The sequence below is a fragment of the Parasteatoda tepidariorum genome, chromosome X1 (assembly GCF_043381705.1).
Source record: "Parasteatoda tepidariorum isolate YZ-2023 chromosome X1, CAS_Ptep_4.0, whole genome shotgun sequence".
Lineage (NCBI taxonomy): Eukaryota > Metazoa > Arthropoda > Arachnida > Araneae > Theridiidae > Parasteatoda > Parasteatoda tepidariorum.
The window spans coordinates 49,411,305-49,425,639 of NC_092214.1; the positions used below are offsets into that span (position 1 = coordinate 49,411,305).

At 25.8% G+C, this 14,335-nt stretch overlaps 1 protein-coding gene across 4 annotated transcripts in view; it reads right to left on the bottom strand.

Annotated features, from left to right (window-relative positions):
* LOC107456091 (abnormal chemosensory protein 6) overlaps positions 1-14,335 on the bottom strand; it is a 75,554-nt gene that overhangs the window by 12,330 nt on the left and 48,889 nt on the right. For 2 of the 4 annotated variants that reach the window (XM_071187635.1, XM_071187634.1), the window contains one exon: positions 10,734-10,881. The exons of the other annotated variants lie outside the window; for them this stretch is intronic. In XM_071187635.1, coding sequence (XP_071043736.1) covers positions 10,734-10,823 — 90 coding nt within the window. In that variant the 5' untranslated portion in view covers positions 10,824-10,881. The remainder of the gene's footprint in view (positions 1-10,733; positions 10,882-14,335) is intronic. 4 annotated transcript variants of the gene reach the window in all.

The following is a 14,335-nucleotide window of genomic DNA, read 5'->3' on the forward strand; positions in this document are numbered from 1 at the left end:
AAAACGAAGTGCTAAATGATTTAAAAAAATTAATAAAATACGCAAACCTTTCAAATTTTTTGTATAAACAAAGTTGATTGACTTATGTCCAAATTCAAATGACAAAAATAAATTTTGTTTTTTATTTTGTAAAAACAACAAGATTTATAAATTTAAAATCATTAATAAAAACTCATTAAATTGTATCGAAGTTTCATCCAAAAAGTTTTTAATAAATTAAAAGAAAGTAAAAAAATAACCTAACAAATTCAATTCTTTATGGGCGCCTAAATTAGATTGCCGATAGTTTTCACATTTAAAAACAAGAAGAAGTTTTTTTAAAAAAAAACTTATCTAATTAATGAAAAAAACTCTTCTTTATACATTCTTTTCAATAATAGATTGCCTTCAGAACAAGTTAACATCGGCGATCACGAAGTTAATCCCACTGAAAATAATCTACAAGAAAAGTGGCGACAAAGAAAAAAAAAGCTAAGAGGTGCGAAAAGGAACTTGCGATATAACGATATGTGTTCTCAAAACTCCGATTCTGACTCTACAGCTCACCAATCAAGGTCATTTCAACATAACGAAACGAACATCGTCTTCCACAGCGCGAGTCGACATCGGAACGTAAGAGAAGAGTCTTATATCGCTATATCGTTATCTTATATCCTTGCGTGTCTTATATCGCTATATCGTTTTGCGCTCGTTGTTTTTACTCGACAGCTTAAATCAGATTTCTGATGCATCGCCTTGAATGAAAGTCGCTGTATCGTCTTGCCGATATGTGCGTTAAATCGATATGTCTCGATACATCGATTTATAGCCCAGTCCTATTCATAACAGTAAACAGAAAAAAACTAATAATAACTTAAATTTTGAATTACATCATAATACTGCTAAAAAAAATTATTACAATTAAAACAAATATTACAAGTGATAACACAATTATTATATTTGACTACATTTTAAAAAATATGTTTTTTAAAATGCCACTTATAATAGATGACTGATTTAAAGTAGGTGGAGATAGAGTTATACGAAATTATTATTATAAGAAATTATTATTGATGGTGAAAACTTTTAAAATTAATCTTTTGTTGGTTGGATATAGTGTGCAGTTTTTTAAAATTAAAAGCTAAAATTGCAAAGTAAATTCAAAATATTTTGTGATGAAAATAAAACTATTTTTATTAACTTTTCGAGTGTAGGCTATTTTACAGTTTACTAATCATTAGTTTTTCCATCATTTCTTACCGATGTTTCTTTACTATTTATTACATGAAACAAAGATAATATAACAACAAAAACGTTTAGCAAATTTCAGGAAAATATTTTTTAAAAAAAATATTGCTTTATATATTAAAATAAGCAAATTCTCCATTTTATACATATCAGTACTTCCCAGTTCTTATTAGATCTTGAATTAAAACCGTGTTACATTTCACATTAGAAAATCCGGATTTCAAAAATAATACATATCAAGGCATAAAAATATGAATGTATCGAACGCATAAAAATACATAAAAGTAATCGAAGTTAAAACAATATATCGCTTCTTAAAAAAATAACTGGGGTACGGATATAATTGGACAATTGTTGTATCTGAAATTCGAATTATACATTTTGTTAATTCTTTACTCATAAGTATTAGTTATAACCTTTTTTCGTGCCTACAAAGTCTTAACTTTATACTACGAAATGCAAGTTTAAGTAAATTTTCAGCATTAATATTCTTTCAAATTTCTAATATGCTATGATCGAAATATTTTTAGTTATTTATGGTTTTTTAATTTTAAATCTTAGGGTATGTAACTAATTTCATGGCGTTAAAGTTACTGGACATGCAAGGTATCTTATAAATGACATAAGATGTTAATGTAGACGTTTAAGAGGAGTTATGGAATAGATCAGTTAAACTTTTTTTTTCAAAGACAATCAAAATATGCAAAAAACTCTTTTACAAGTACAATAAATGGAATTTATATTATTATTAAAATAATTTATTGGATATTGAAATTAAATAAAATCTATATTATTTGAAGTCATTTTTGCAATTTTTATCAGTCAAGACACATAACGAGATATTTAGGTAAATGTTTTTAATAATTCATTAAATAATGCTTTTAAGATGAAAATAGAAGTTTTAGTAGATCCTTTAATAACTTTCAGTCATTATAAAAAATTGGAAATTTAAATAGCATACTTAAGTAAACACATTTTATTTTCGCTTATTCTCATTTGTTTATATTAAAATTCGAAAACAAATGAACAACATAAATCTGCTAATGTATTTTAATAATGTCGTTAAATTTATGATTTAATACGTATTTCGATTCATTCTGTGATCTAAATAAAACATATTTACAAAAAGAAATAAGAAATATGTTATCAATTGTCTACCATGAACTTTTAATAGAAAACTAAAATTAACGCATTTTGCATTTATCTCGTTTTCAGGACTCAGTTCAAAGATCACAATTTAAAATCTAAAAAATAGTGCATCTCGCCTTTATGTGCAATGGCACTATTACTCTTACTTTACCCCGAAATTAAATTACTATGTTTGGTAATAGCTTTTTTACTTAACTCGTTGAAGCGACTTTTTATTAAAATACATTATACAAGGTCGTCAGTTTTATACTTGTATAAGCACAATATGTCGGGAAACATCGAAATGGAAAAATAGAAATACATGAAAAATGATATTTTGTAATTAAATTAAGTATTTTAAAAATTACTACACAATATAATCAAAACAATGTAAGGAACTTATTCCTGCCTAGGTTTTTTCTGCATTTGACTTCATTTTTCGAATAAAGCTTTTTATAGTTATCAGTATAATGATAAATGTCAGTTATTGTTTCTTAGTTTCTCGCGTATCACCAATTTAGCAGAACTTTACTTGACTATATTGATTAATAAACAAATTTTAATTCAAATGTAATTATTCTTAAATGTAGTTTTTGATTTTTTTTAGTTATTTTAATGTTTAATTGAGATTCATGACATCTTACTTAATACAAGAAAATTCTGAAACGTAATATGTATTGGGCAAAAAAGTACACTGTTCAATAATGTGAAAAGCTTCCCAGCTTTTTTTTTCTTAAATAAAAATTATTTGCTTTTAATTTTATTTGCAAAACTTTAAAATCAATTTTTAGATTTCTTTTTACATGAAAACTTAAAATGGTAGAATGTGCAAATTCACATTCTAAATAAAAAATTTAATTTTGGGTTTAAAAGCTCATTATGATCAATTTTAAGTACATACATACAAGTTCTGCAAAATTTTTAAATAAATTAGTGATTAACCAGGTTAATCAAATTAGTAATGAACCAGCGAGATCAAATCCGCGATTAATTTAGCGTATTTAAAGCGAGTTTCTGAACGACGTTACACAATAAACCCATTTTGTATCCGAAAAATCAACACAGCATTATTATATTCCCACTTTAAATAATAAATGATTGTAAAAAGAAATCGCAGACATTTCAATTAATAATATTTTTAATAATATTTTTAATAATATTCAAACAGCCTTTTTTTCGATTATTTTTATTATATAATTAAAAGTTATAAAAATAAATTACCAATTAAGAATCGGAATTTTAACTGAGAATTGATTTCACTAATACTTTATACCACGAATTTAAATGCCTAAAGTGCAATTAGTTAATACAAACTCATATTCTTTTTTATCATTTTACTGAATAAAATCAAAATATTTATTTTAACTTTTTTTTTTAAAACATGAATGTCGTGTTACTGAAAATGACCAATGAATTTTAAAACTTGAAAATTAATTACTTAATGCTTAAGTGAGCAATAAATCCAATTTACTTATTAATTACATTTTGTTAGACTGACTATTAAAGGAATATAAATAGGTTTGTCATTCGTAAAAGAATAATTGGCTTTTCTCATTTTCTCGCATCGCTACTTGAAGATGAATAAATAACTAGTGTAGGTTAATCAGTAAACTTTGTTTAATGAGACGAAGATTTATTTTAAGACTTATTCCAATCAAATATTCAGTATTTGTTAGAATAATTTATTACAGTAAAGTGTTATAAAATTTTCTCATGTTAAAATATAACTTAATTGATTTTAAATATGGAATAATAAAGTCTAGCTAATTGAATTAACAAGTTTAGAAAGCATTAAGTGAGAAATAAATAAACAAAAGTGAGGATCTTTTAACAGCTTATATGGACTTCAATATCTATATGAAATATATTTTACAGTAATAGCTAATTGCTATGCTAATGAATAGATTCAGCTTTTATACTTTAAGATATTTTATAAGGAGTATTCTTGATTTTTCTTAAGATTTTGATATTCTTTCATATTTTAAGATATACCGTTGCTGATACTGTAATTTGATGATAAAATTAAATATCCATTGCTAAAAAGTTTGGCAATTTTTTTTAAAATATTTATACCTATACCAATCTAAATATTTTAAAGAGATTCTTAAGAGTCGAATAGTTTTATCTTTCCTTTTGTTGCATTTACCTGGTAAATAATTTTGTTCTCATTAACAAATTATTTTTGATTGAATTATGATTGTGATTTCTACGAATTTTAATAGAGTATCTACATACACAGTAACAAAATTTAGTGTATAGTTGCCACCTTTTTTGTATTGGGTATAAACTAAATACGTTTTTAAGTATAGAACATTAGTTATCATGCAAAGAATCATATAAAATTAACGAAATAACAATTGTTTGAAAGAATTAGCTCTAATATTACTAAAAATGCTTTCGTTTTTTAAATAAAATATTTCTGAAATAAAGCCTTAAATTGATTCGAATGCACTTAAAAAAATGTGTTTTCAGTAAATAAAGAAGCAAAAAACAAATAAGTAAATAAATAAGACTATAACAGTGAAAAAATTAAACAAAATACTTGGGACTACACTGTAAAAAATTTTAGTTTACCTGAACACCAAAAATTGTGGCAACAATGCACCAAAAGTTTTTACAGTGTCGAAAAATAGATTTATCTTTTAAATAAATAACTAAAACTTGTAGAAGATAATGATGTAGTCCATAAATCTAGGATTAAAATATCCTAAGGTTTATACCAAACAGATAAATGATTTATAAAAATAAGGATTATAAATTATTTCTTTTCAACCAAGTAATCGTTACGCTTTCATACAGGAGGTAGGGTTCATTAGGGTTTTCTTATTACTGTTTTTAGGAAATGTGATTTGTTGAACGGGAAAAAGAACCACGGAAGATAATTTTTATTGACTTATACTAGGTTTGTGTGTTGCGAGGCAACAGATGTGTAGTAAGCGAATAATCCAAAACGAGGAAGTGACATTAACAACTGACAATGAATTTTGTTTAAAAAAAACTTTTCTAACACAGAATGAAGGTATGCGAAAGAACTATATACATATTCTTGCAAATTAGGGATAATTTTCCCGAAAAATAGGATAAAGTGGGAGCATGTCTTGCTCAAAGATAAGTTTGCTCTCTAATAAACTTACAACTCGCTAAATTATTTTCACTTGACTCAACGTTTTTATCGCAAGCTTGCAATATTTGATGGCAAATGGAACTGAGTAAAACGAAAATAGATCAGAAATTCTTCACGAAAAATTACTAATAGGGTATTTTTATTTGCATACAAAATGTACAAATTACAAATTAAATGTATTTACATACAAAAAATCACTTCGTTAGATGAGTGGCATTTTTTTACCTCATTTCTCTGATGTTTAAAAAGGTAAAGTAACTCAAAAATTATGAATTTGTAAGACAATAAAAATGAACAATTGAAAGCATGGCAAAGTAAAAGAAAAATGTTTTAGCTAATAAGTTTTAAAAGTATGCATAAAATGCATATTTAAAGTTATATTTTTCAGCATTCAAATTACATAATGAAACGAATCGAATTCCAAAGTACGTTACACAATAGGGCATTTAGAATATCATTTACAAATACAATAAATCTTATACGAGACTTTCTTATGGTATTTTTACATGATATACGTTATTCATGTTTTTTTTTGGTAAAATTTTTGCAGATAATTAAACATTGTTAACTGTTTTGTCTGATGATTCAGACTAACAGTAACTTTCTCAGCTTTAATTAATGAAGGAATCCCAAAACTATTAAAGAGCCCATAACCGTATAAGCATAATCCATAACCTATTTTTTAAGAAAAACCGGATTAAAAGTCTTACTGATTTTCTTACATAAAATTAGGAACATAATAGTTATAATGCATCAAATCTAAAAAACACTTCCGAGTTGTTTGACAGATAGTGCATCAAAATACATAAAAATTGATAAAATATTGATTTTTTACGCATACATCAGGAATCGTATAAAACGAGGGAAGGAAACAACAAAATGCTCGTTAAATCAGGTTGCTCGCTTAATACAAATGGATGCAATTCTCTTCAAATATTCAATCTCTCTCATATTCCTTTTTTCTATCTTCTAGAAACGAGACAATGGCTTGACCTGGTATCCTGTCTAGCTGACATCCCTCTCTCTCGAAAAGTTGCACCGGCTTCTAATAGCTTTAAAAATGATTCAACCATTTCTAAATAACACGAAACATATTTCACAATAATTATTACCAAAATATTAATAATAATTTTAACCAATTGATACTATGCGTTTTTTTTTAAATTTTCAATATTTCTATTACTTTTCATTTGCTTGTTAAAAGAGCACATTCTAATATATTTAAATCATTGTACCAAACAAAACATGTAATTTCTGTTATTAGGACTCTCATTAAATGCGAGCTCATCATAAAAATATTCTATTGTGTAAAGGGATATGCACATTAAAAGTTATTATTTTTACTTTGGTAAATTAAACGCTAAAAAAGTTCTATTATTTGAAATATTTCTTCACGTTTCGATTGGTAAATATGTTTATAAACAGCAGCACACCAAATTTTCTGCCATTGCCCCTTATTCTGTAAGTAATAAAATTTTTGACCATTAAACATATAATTAAATTGACGAAAGTTCTAGATTAGCATTACTCATAAAGTAAGGAATTAAATTATAAAATGTGCTGAAAAATACAATTTATATGTAATTTTTATCTTTCGGTGATGTAGAAAAATATGATACTATTTGCGTTTATACATAACGCGCAACATGTCATAACAGAGAAAAATGTAATAATTGAGATATTTATTATACAGCATTGATAATAAAATTATTAGAAATTACTTTGAATCTTTAAATAAAGTTGCTCTAACAACGTAATTAAAAAATTGGTAAATCATTTTAAGCAAACAATAAATTTTCGAGAAGTTTTCTTTCGAAAGTTCATGGTTATTCAGTGAGGGAAAGTAAAGCAACTTATATTTTGCATGATTAAAACCGATTTCAAAACGCGTGTGCATAATGTTCGCTGCGTGCACAGCTTTGTAAAAATAGTTGTCACACTGTGAGATCGTGTAACGGTTCTTATAAAAAAAAAAACACTAAAGCTTGCGCTTTTAAGCCACTACTTTTCAAACAAGTGTTCGTAAACGCCTCTGTATTTATACGCAAACATTCTACGTTTTGCGTTTAATGTGCTTCACTAGCGTAGAACCAATATGGCACGTGCCGCACTTAACGCGCACGTGCCTTAGGCATACCGCAGGTACCGGCCTCTCCCCATACTTTGACGAGTGCTATATCCTATCAACTGTAAAATGATGGAAGTGCGTATAGGTAGTGGAAGCTAATATGAGAGGACTGCTGTCCAATGCTATTGGGATTAAATTTTGATGTATTTAAAATATGGTGCTTTAAAAGATTTCTGGTTTTTATCGTGAGAAAATAGTATTGATGTTGTTTTCACGATAATAATTCGATGTTTCTGTCTCTTGAGTATAAGTTCCCGGATATGTATTTTTATATTACAGAATTTGCATTTTTCGTGTATTATTCGCATGGAAAATTATTAGTTGCTTGAGTTTGGTTTCGGGTGTATTTCATCATTAAAAAAAAGCATCAATACGTCATCCCATGTAGCATTAAACGCTACAGTTACGTTTCAGAGGAGTTAATATCTCAGAAAATTTACAACAGATATTTATATAATAGAAATGTTGCCCTTAATTTTATTATTTTTTTTAACTTAAAAAAATACTTTTGATGTTGCTTTCACGATAATATCTTTGTCTCTTGAGTTAAAGCTCATAGATGCGTATTTCTTACTACAGGATTTGTATTTTTTGTGTATCATACGCAGGAAATGTTATTAGTTGTCTGTGTTTGGTTCGAAATGTATTTCATTTAAAAAAGCATCAATGCGTCTCTCCATGTAGCAGTAAGCGTTACAGTTACGTTTCAGATGAGTAAATATCGAAGAAAATTTCAAGTAGTCCCGAAAGTTTATATAAAATGTAATCTCGTAAAAGTTTCATTAGTAGTTAATAAAGCCTTACTTAGAAATTTTAAATTATTTTCATTAATATTTCTGAAACAATTTAAAATTAGTTCAATATGTATAGGTGGCGAAAAGCGGACATTTTTATATTTTATTGATGAAATGAAAGTGTTTCTGGGATTTTTGAATCATTTTGTAGTGTTTGTCAATTTACTGAAGCGTAGTTTTAACGTTTTGTACTAACAGAGTTGCTGAATTTATGATACACAATAGACAGTATCATATTACAACTCAGGCATTAGTTGAAAGAATTACTTTTAAATTTTTAATATTTTTAATTTCATTATAAACTTCGCAATGATATTAAAATTTTAAATATATCTTTCCAAAAATAGCACCTTAATAAATATCAAAAGAGATAAAGTGTATGTTAATTTCAGTTACTACATACGATAAAATACAATAGAACATATACACCCATATAATCAACATTGATTTAAGATACCCTTCTTCATTTATTCTTTTCTTCATACACTTTTTTTGGAGTTTGATATTTTTTGATGGCCTTGTGTTACCAAACTTTTGAACATTTTAATATATATATATTGAATTATCGAAACGAAGCGATTCGGAAACGAATTTCATATTACGCAGCTCCATTATTTTTAAACAGATATTTTAGATGTCCTAAAAATATCTTGATGTTTCAGGTTACTCATAGTTTGCATTTAACAATTAAATGAATTGTGTTTTGCGAATGTCTTATAAACTTTTTGAAAAATCGGAACAATATTTTTAGCTTACTTTTAAGAGCAGTAATATCAATTGTCAATTGTCAAATGCTCCTATATAGCTCCTACTGTCATGTTCCGAATAAACAAATTAGATTTACTTGCCTTCCCAATGAGTACATCATGATTGTCTTCCGTAATTAATAATATGTCTTACCTTTTTAATCGTAAATATATTTCAAGTTACATTATTAAATGGATTTAAAAGAAATTATTATAATTTTTCTGACTATATAAACTCAAAGATGTTCAACTTTAAAAAGGTAAACAAGATGTATTCTGGTTTTTAAGAGTTGTATATTATTCTTGGTTTTGTTATTTTTTTTTTCAAAATTATGGCATACTTATTTGTGGGTGTGATGATGTGGGGAGTATGAAACTAATTTGCCACCAATAATTTACTATCAAAACAAAAGTTTTCAACACTCATATCTTCAGAAATTAATACTTTTGGGCCTTTAGGCTATAACGCATTCTTTTTGCACTGAAATAAAATTGTCTGCAATTTTAAAAGTAGCATATCCGAAAGAGGACAAACACATATATGTATCTGTAATCATTTGCTTTACGAAAAAAAATTCCGCAAGAATTTTTTTCCACTTTTTTTCCACTGTCTAACAGTATGATTTTTTTTTTTTTTGCGAATTTTTAAAATATATTCAGCGTTTAAATGTAACTAATTGAAATTTGTAATTGATAGCGACTAAATTGTAAATTTTGAAGTTAAAAATTAGCCTTAGCTCCCTGTCAAATATTTGTTTGCATTTTTATGAATTTTTTTCCTATTTTTCTCTGATTATATATGTATAAAATATTATTTTTTAACATTGAGCAATCATTTAATGTATTTCATGCGTATTTTTTAATATATTATTGGAATTTAAAATCATTACTGTTAACATCTTTATTTTTCTTTGTTACTTTTAATTAAATGAAACATTGTTGGAACTTGGACACTGTGACACCTGGACAGGATAATTCTCTTGGTAATGACTTTTTTTCACAGATGTACTCATTTTATTCAGTTATTATTCAACTCATTTTTTATTTTTGTTTGCAAAATGTCTGTAAAAAGCTGACTTCCCTTAATGTGTTTTAATACAAAGAAAAAATGCCAATCATGCTTAGAATGTCTTAAAGAAAAGGCAAAAAAGATCGTTAAAGCATTTAAAATTATTACGTTTATTATAATTAATACGTTTGTTAAACTTATTTAATATGATTAATAATTTATATGCAATTGATATTTCATACTTTCAAAATAGTATAGATCATTATAATATTTCTTAGTAGAGGCTGTAGTTTGCATAATTTAATTTTATTACTTTGAATAGTGTGATTTATTTCGCTAATAAGAAAATATTGTTAATTTTAAATATTTTTAAACAATTGAGATCTTAGCTTTGTTATGCTTTACAATATACTCACAAAAACTTCGCATTCATAAACAAACGTAAACACTTTAAAAAAGTGGTACTTAAGCATCAAAAATAACTATTTAATCTTATAATGAAATCAAAGTAACAAAATCAAAATAACAAATTATGAAACATAATTTAAAGACAAATTTTCACGTAAAGAGCAAATACTTTGCTCAAATTCGGTATTCTGTAAAAGCTAATCATGTATTCTTCATTTCCAGTTCCAACGTCATCCAAAGTAGAGAAGAAAAACAACATTCCTTTGCATTCGCCAAAATGTTACCATACAAGACCATACAGGAATCATCCATAATTCCTGAAATTGAAAAGAGACTTTCAGGTACTGTCTCAGGAAAAAAAAGACTTCTTTTTAATTTACTAAATATTAAAAGAAATTATAAATAATAAAAAAAATTGTACTCACCTTTTTGATCTCCTTTTTTGGCTTTCATAAAAGGTTCTCTTCCTCAAAATTAAACAAATTCTGGCTGTCTTCGTTGTAAGAAAAAAGTATTTAAATTATTGACTTACCTTTGGTCTCCTTCTTTAGTTGTAAAATTATTTTTAGGAAAGCGTTTTTTTTTTTGTTGCGAAATGATAGCTATAATGCAAGTAAATCCACATCTTGCAAATAATTTATAATTTTGAATACTAAATTATTGTGGTCTTTCTTATACATATATAATTATTGCTTTTTCGTACAAAAACATTAAATATTTCATAAAATTTTCTTTAAATATTTAAAAATTAATACATTACTCCGTTAAAACTATTTTCAAAAACTTAAATTAATAAATTTTTTTTAATATTTATGAAAAATTTTAATTAAAAACTTAGAATACACCTCATTTTAAAAAGCAAAAACAAAAAAGCATTAGATATAATCATTTGAAAAACTCTGCAAAATTATTAAGTTTAAAAATTTTAATAAATTAATAGTATAATATTGAAAAACATAATCATATTTGTAAAAAAAGTGCTGATATTACCTCTTCATAACTCACCTTTAAGTAAATAATATCCTTTGAAAATTTGAAACTCTAGCTTTTTAACGTTCTAAAATATTTCGTATTACTACTCAGAATGCTATAATGTTCCTCTTTTTTGCCTTTTCTTTGTAATACTATCATAATTAAGTAGTTCAAGAAAATTTAATTCATGTGCCAAAAAGGAAAAATTTATGTTCATAGTGCAATTTTTTTGGAAAAGGGTAATTTTCTGAAAATAATTATATTTTTCGCAATTCCTTTTCTATCAAAATTGTACAAGTGTGGATTAATTACGCTAACATGCATAATTGAACTAATTTGTACCAATTATAAAAATCTGTATAATTATATAAATATAATAAAGATTTAAGTTTCAGTAGAGGGATTTCAAATCAAAACGAATGTTGAAACTCAAAAATCAAAATATAGTAGCCTAATTTAATTAATAATTTTAAAGAGATAAATAAAAATTATGGAAATTTAAGAATCCTTTGATGAAACTTGAATTATAATTTTAAATTAATGAATGTATATATAATCAATGAGTAAAAGAAATATTTCCAAAATAATGATAATTAATAAAGTTTTTGCTTGTTTTGTTTTTAGATTGGATAAAGTTACGCATGTGACAAATTTATTTCTACTATTTACTCAAATATTAAGTTATTAAGTTTCAAATTAATGCTATTTTTTTTCCGAAAAATATTTCTAAACGGTTAAAATAAATTATTTACTATGGCATGATAAAATAAAACATGCACTTGTTGTTAGTTTTTATTCTAAAAAACTAAAATAAACTCAGTTGAGTGACAGCCCATGAAGGGCCAAAGCCTACTGACTCACTAAGGGAATGAAAGGCTGAGTAATCCTTGCTCTGTCCGAGAATGGAACTCCGGACGTGTGACACGGGAGCGCGAAGCGCACTTAGCCGTTGAACCTCTTCTTTATTCTTACTGAACCAAATTATCTTTATTGTTTGAATAATTATAACGCGTCTAGCAAGCGTTTGCAGTTATTTTGTCATAATTTTACTATAATAGCAAAATGCAAACAGAAATTTATTAAATAAAGTTAAATTTAAATGTTAGGTAAAAAAATGTTTATTCATTATAGGAATTTTACTGAGTGTTAGGAAAGATTAATTCAGAAAAATTACTATCTGTTTCATTTCAAATATTAGAGCCAGTACAGCTATATAGCTAAAACGTAGTATGTTAAGTTCTCAAAATCGTTTTACAATATTTTGTAAAATATAGGTAAGTTATCAGTCAATGTATGTTTTGTGTCTTGAATAAAAATACTATATTAAGACATACTGGTTAAAAGTTTCATAACATCTTATGCATTTTATAAACACAACTTGTAAATAGCAGTTCAAATCATTTAATAATTTCAATTGTATGTTCTTTAATGATTTTGCCACTAGGTATATAAAAAATAAATTAATAAATTAGAATTTTTATGAATTGACGCCTTGAAAACTTTCTATAATAAAAAAAAATATCGCATGTTTTTATTACATAGAAAGTAGTACTTTATGCGTATTACTACATTTAATTTCTTACCTTTCTTATCCACTGAGAGGTGAGTTATCTCGAGATACTACTAGCATTCAAAATTAAGATAATATCATTTTAAAATAAATATTTTACTTGCATATTAAATTATAGATACTTATAAATATATGCTAAAATATCAATCAAAATTAAAAACATAATGCAAATATACTTTAGATTTTTTCTATTGTAAGCAATAACTATCAGCATAAGAAAAAGCATCTCTTAATTTTCATACAATGCAAGAAAAACTTCAGCAGTTTTAAGAAAGGAGCAAACACCAAAAGATTGAAATTTGTACAACTATATTAAAATCAGTTTTCATATAGAATTTGTTTATTAACAGTAAGCTGCAATGTTGATATGGCTTACTGAGAACATCCTAAATTATTGTTGAAGACAATGTAAATATAATCCGTTTAATGTGATGAAAAATTTGTATATATTCTCTCTTTTTAATCTTATTTAATTATAACAGTTCTTATCAAATTATATTCTTCTTATATCTAAATTACATTATATTCTTTTGCTTCAGCGTTTTTGAAGAAAAATCAAAACAATTAATTAAACCCAGGAATACAATTTATATTGATATATTTTGAATTTTGTAAGTATTTTCAGTAAATTTTCGCATTTTATTTACAAAATCATGACAAAATTCTGGTGGCTGAATTCAATTACAAAATTCAATTTCTTAAGAATTATTCAATAAACTTTGTGCAAATTTTGCATTTTACCATGTAAAATTACGTAATTCAAATTATATAAGAAAGTGTATACCTTAAAGTTAAATTTTTTTTACTATTGTTTAATAAAATAATAAATATTTAGTAGAATTTATTTTTTGCATGAAACCATCTTTCAATAAACGATTTTTGTAAATGTGTACAAAATTTTTTTAATTCACTTAAAAAGTTCTCGAAATGTGGCAAAATACACATATTAACCTTATGGGATCCAAACTCTGAATCTCTCTCCGGAGCAAATTATGGGTACCATATTTCCCAAATTGCAGCTACCCCCTATATTTTTTTTTTCGGAGGGGGGGTCAGAAATCTAAATCGGTTGGAGAAAAAGGTATGTTTATTCAGAGAAAGTACGCTTTTGTGTCTGATTTCATAATTTAAAATATCATATTCACTTATTAATTTGAATATTTGAGGTTATTTCCTCGAACCATCAGGATTGAGTCCAAGAAAGTGAAGATCCAATCAATAGATCAAAA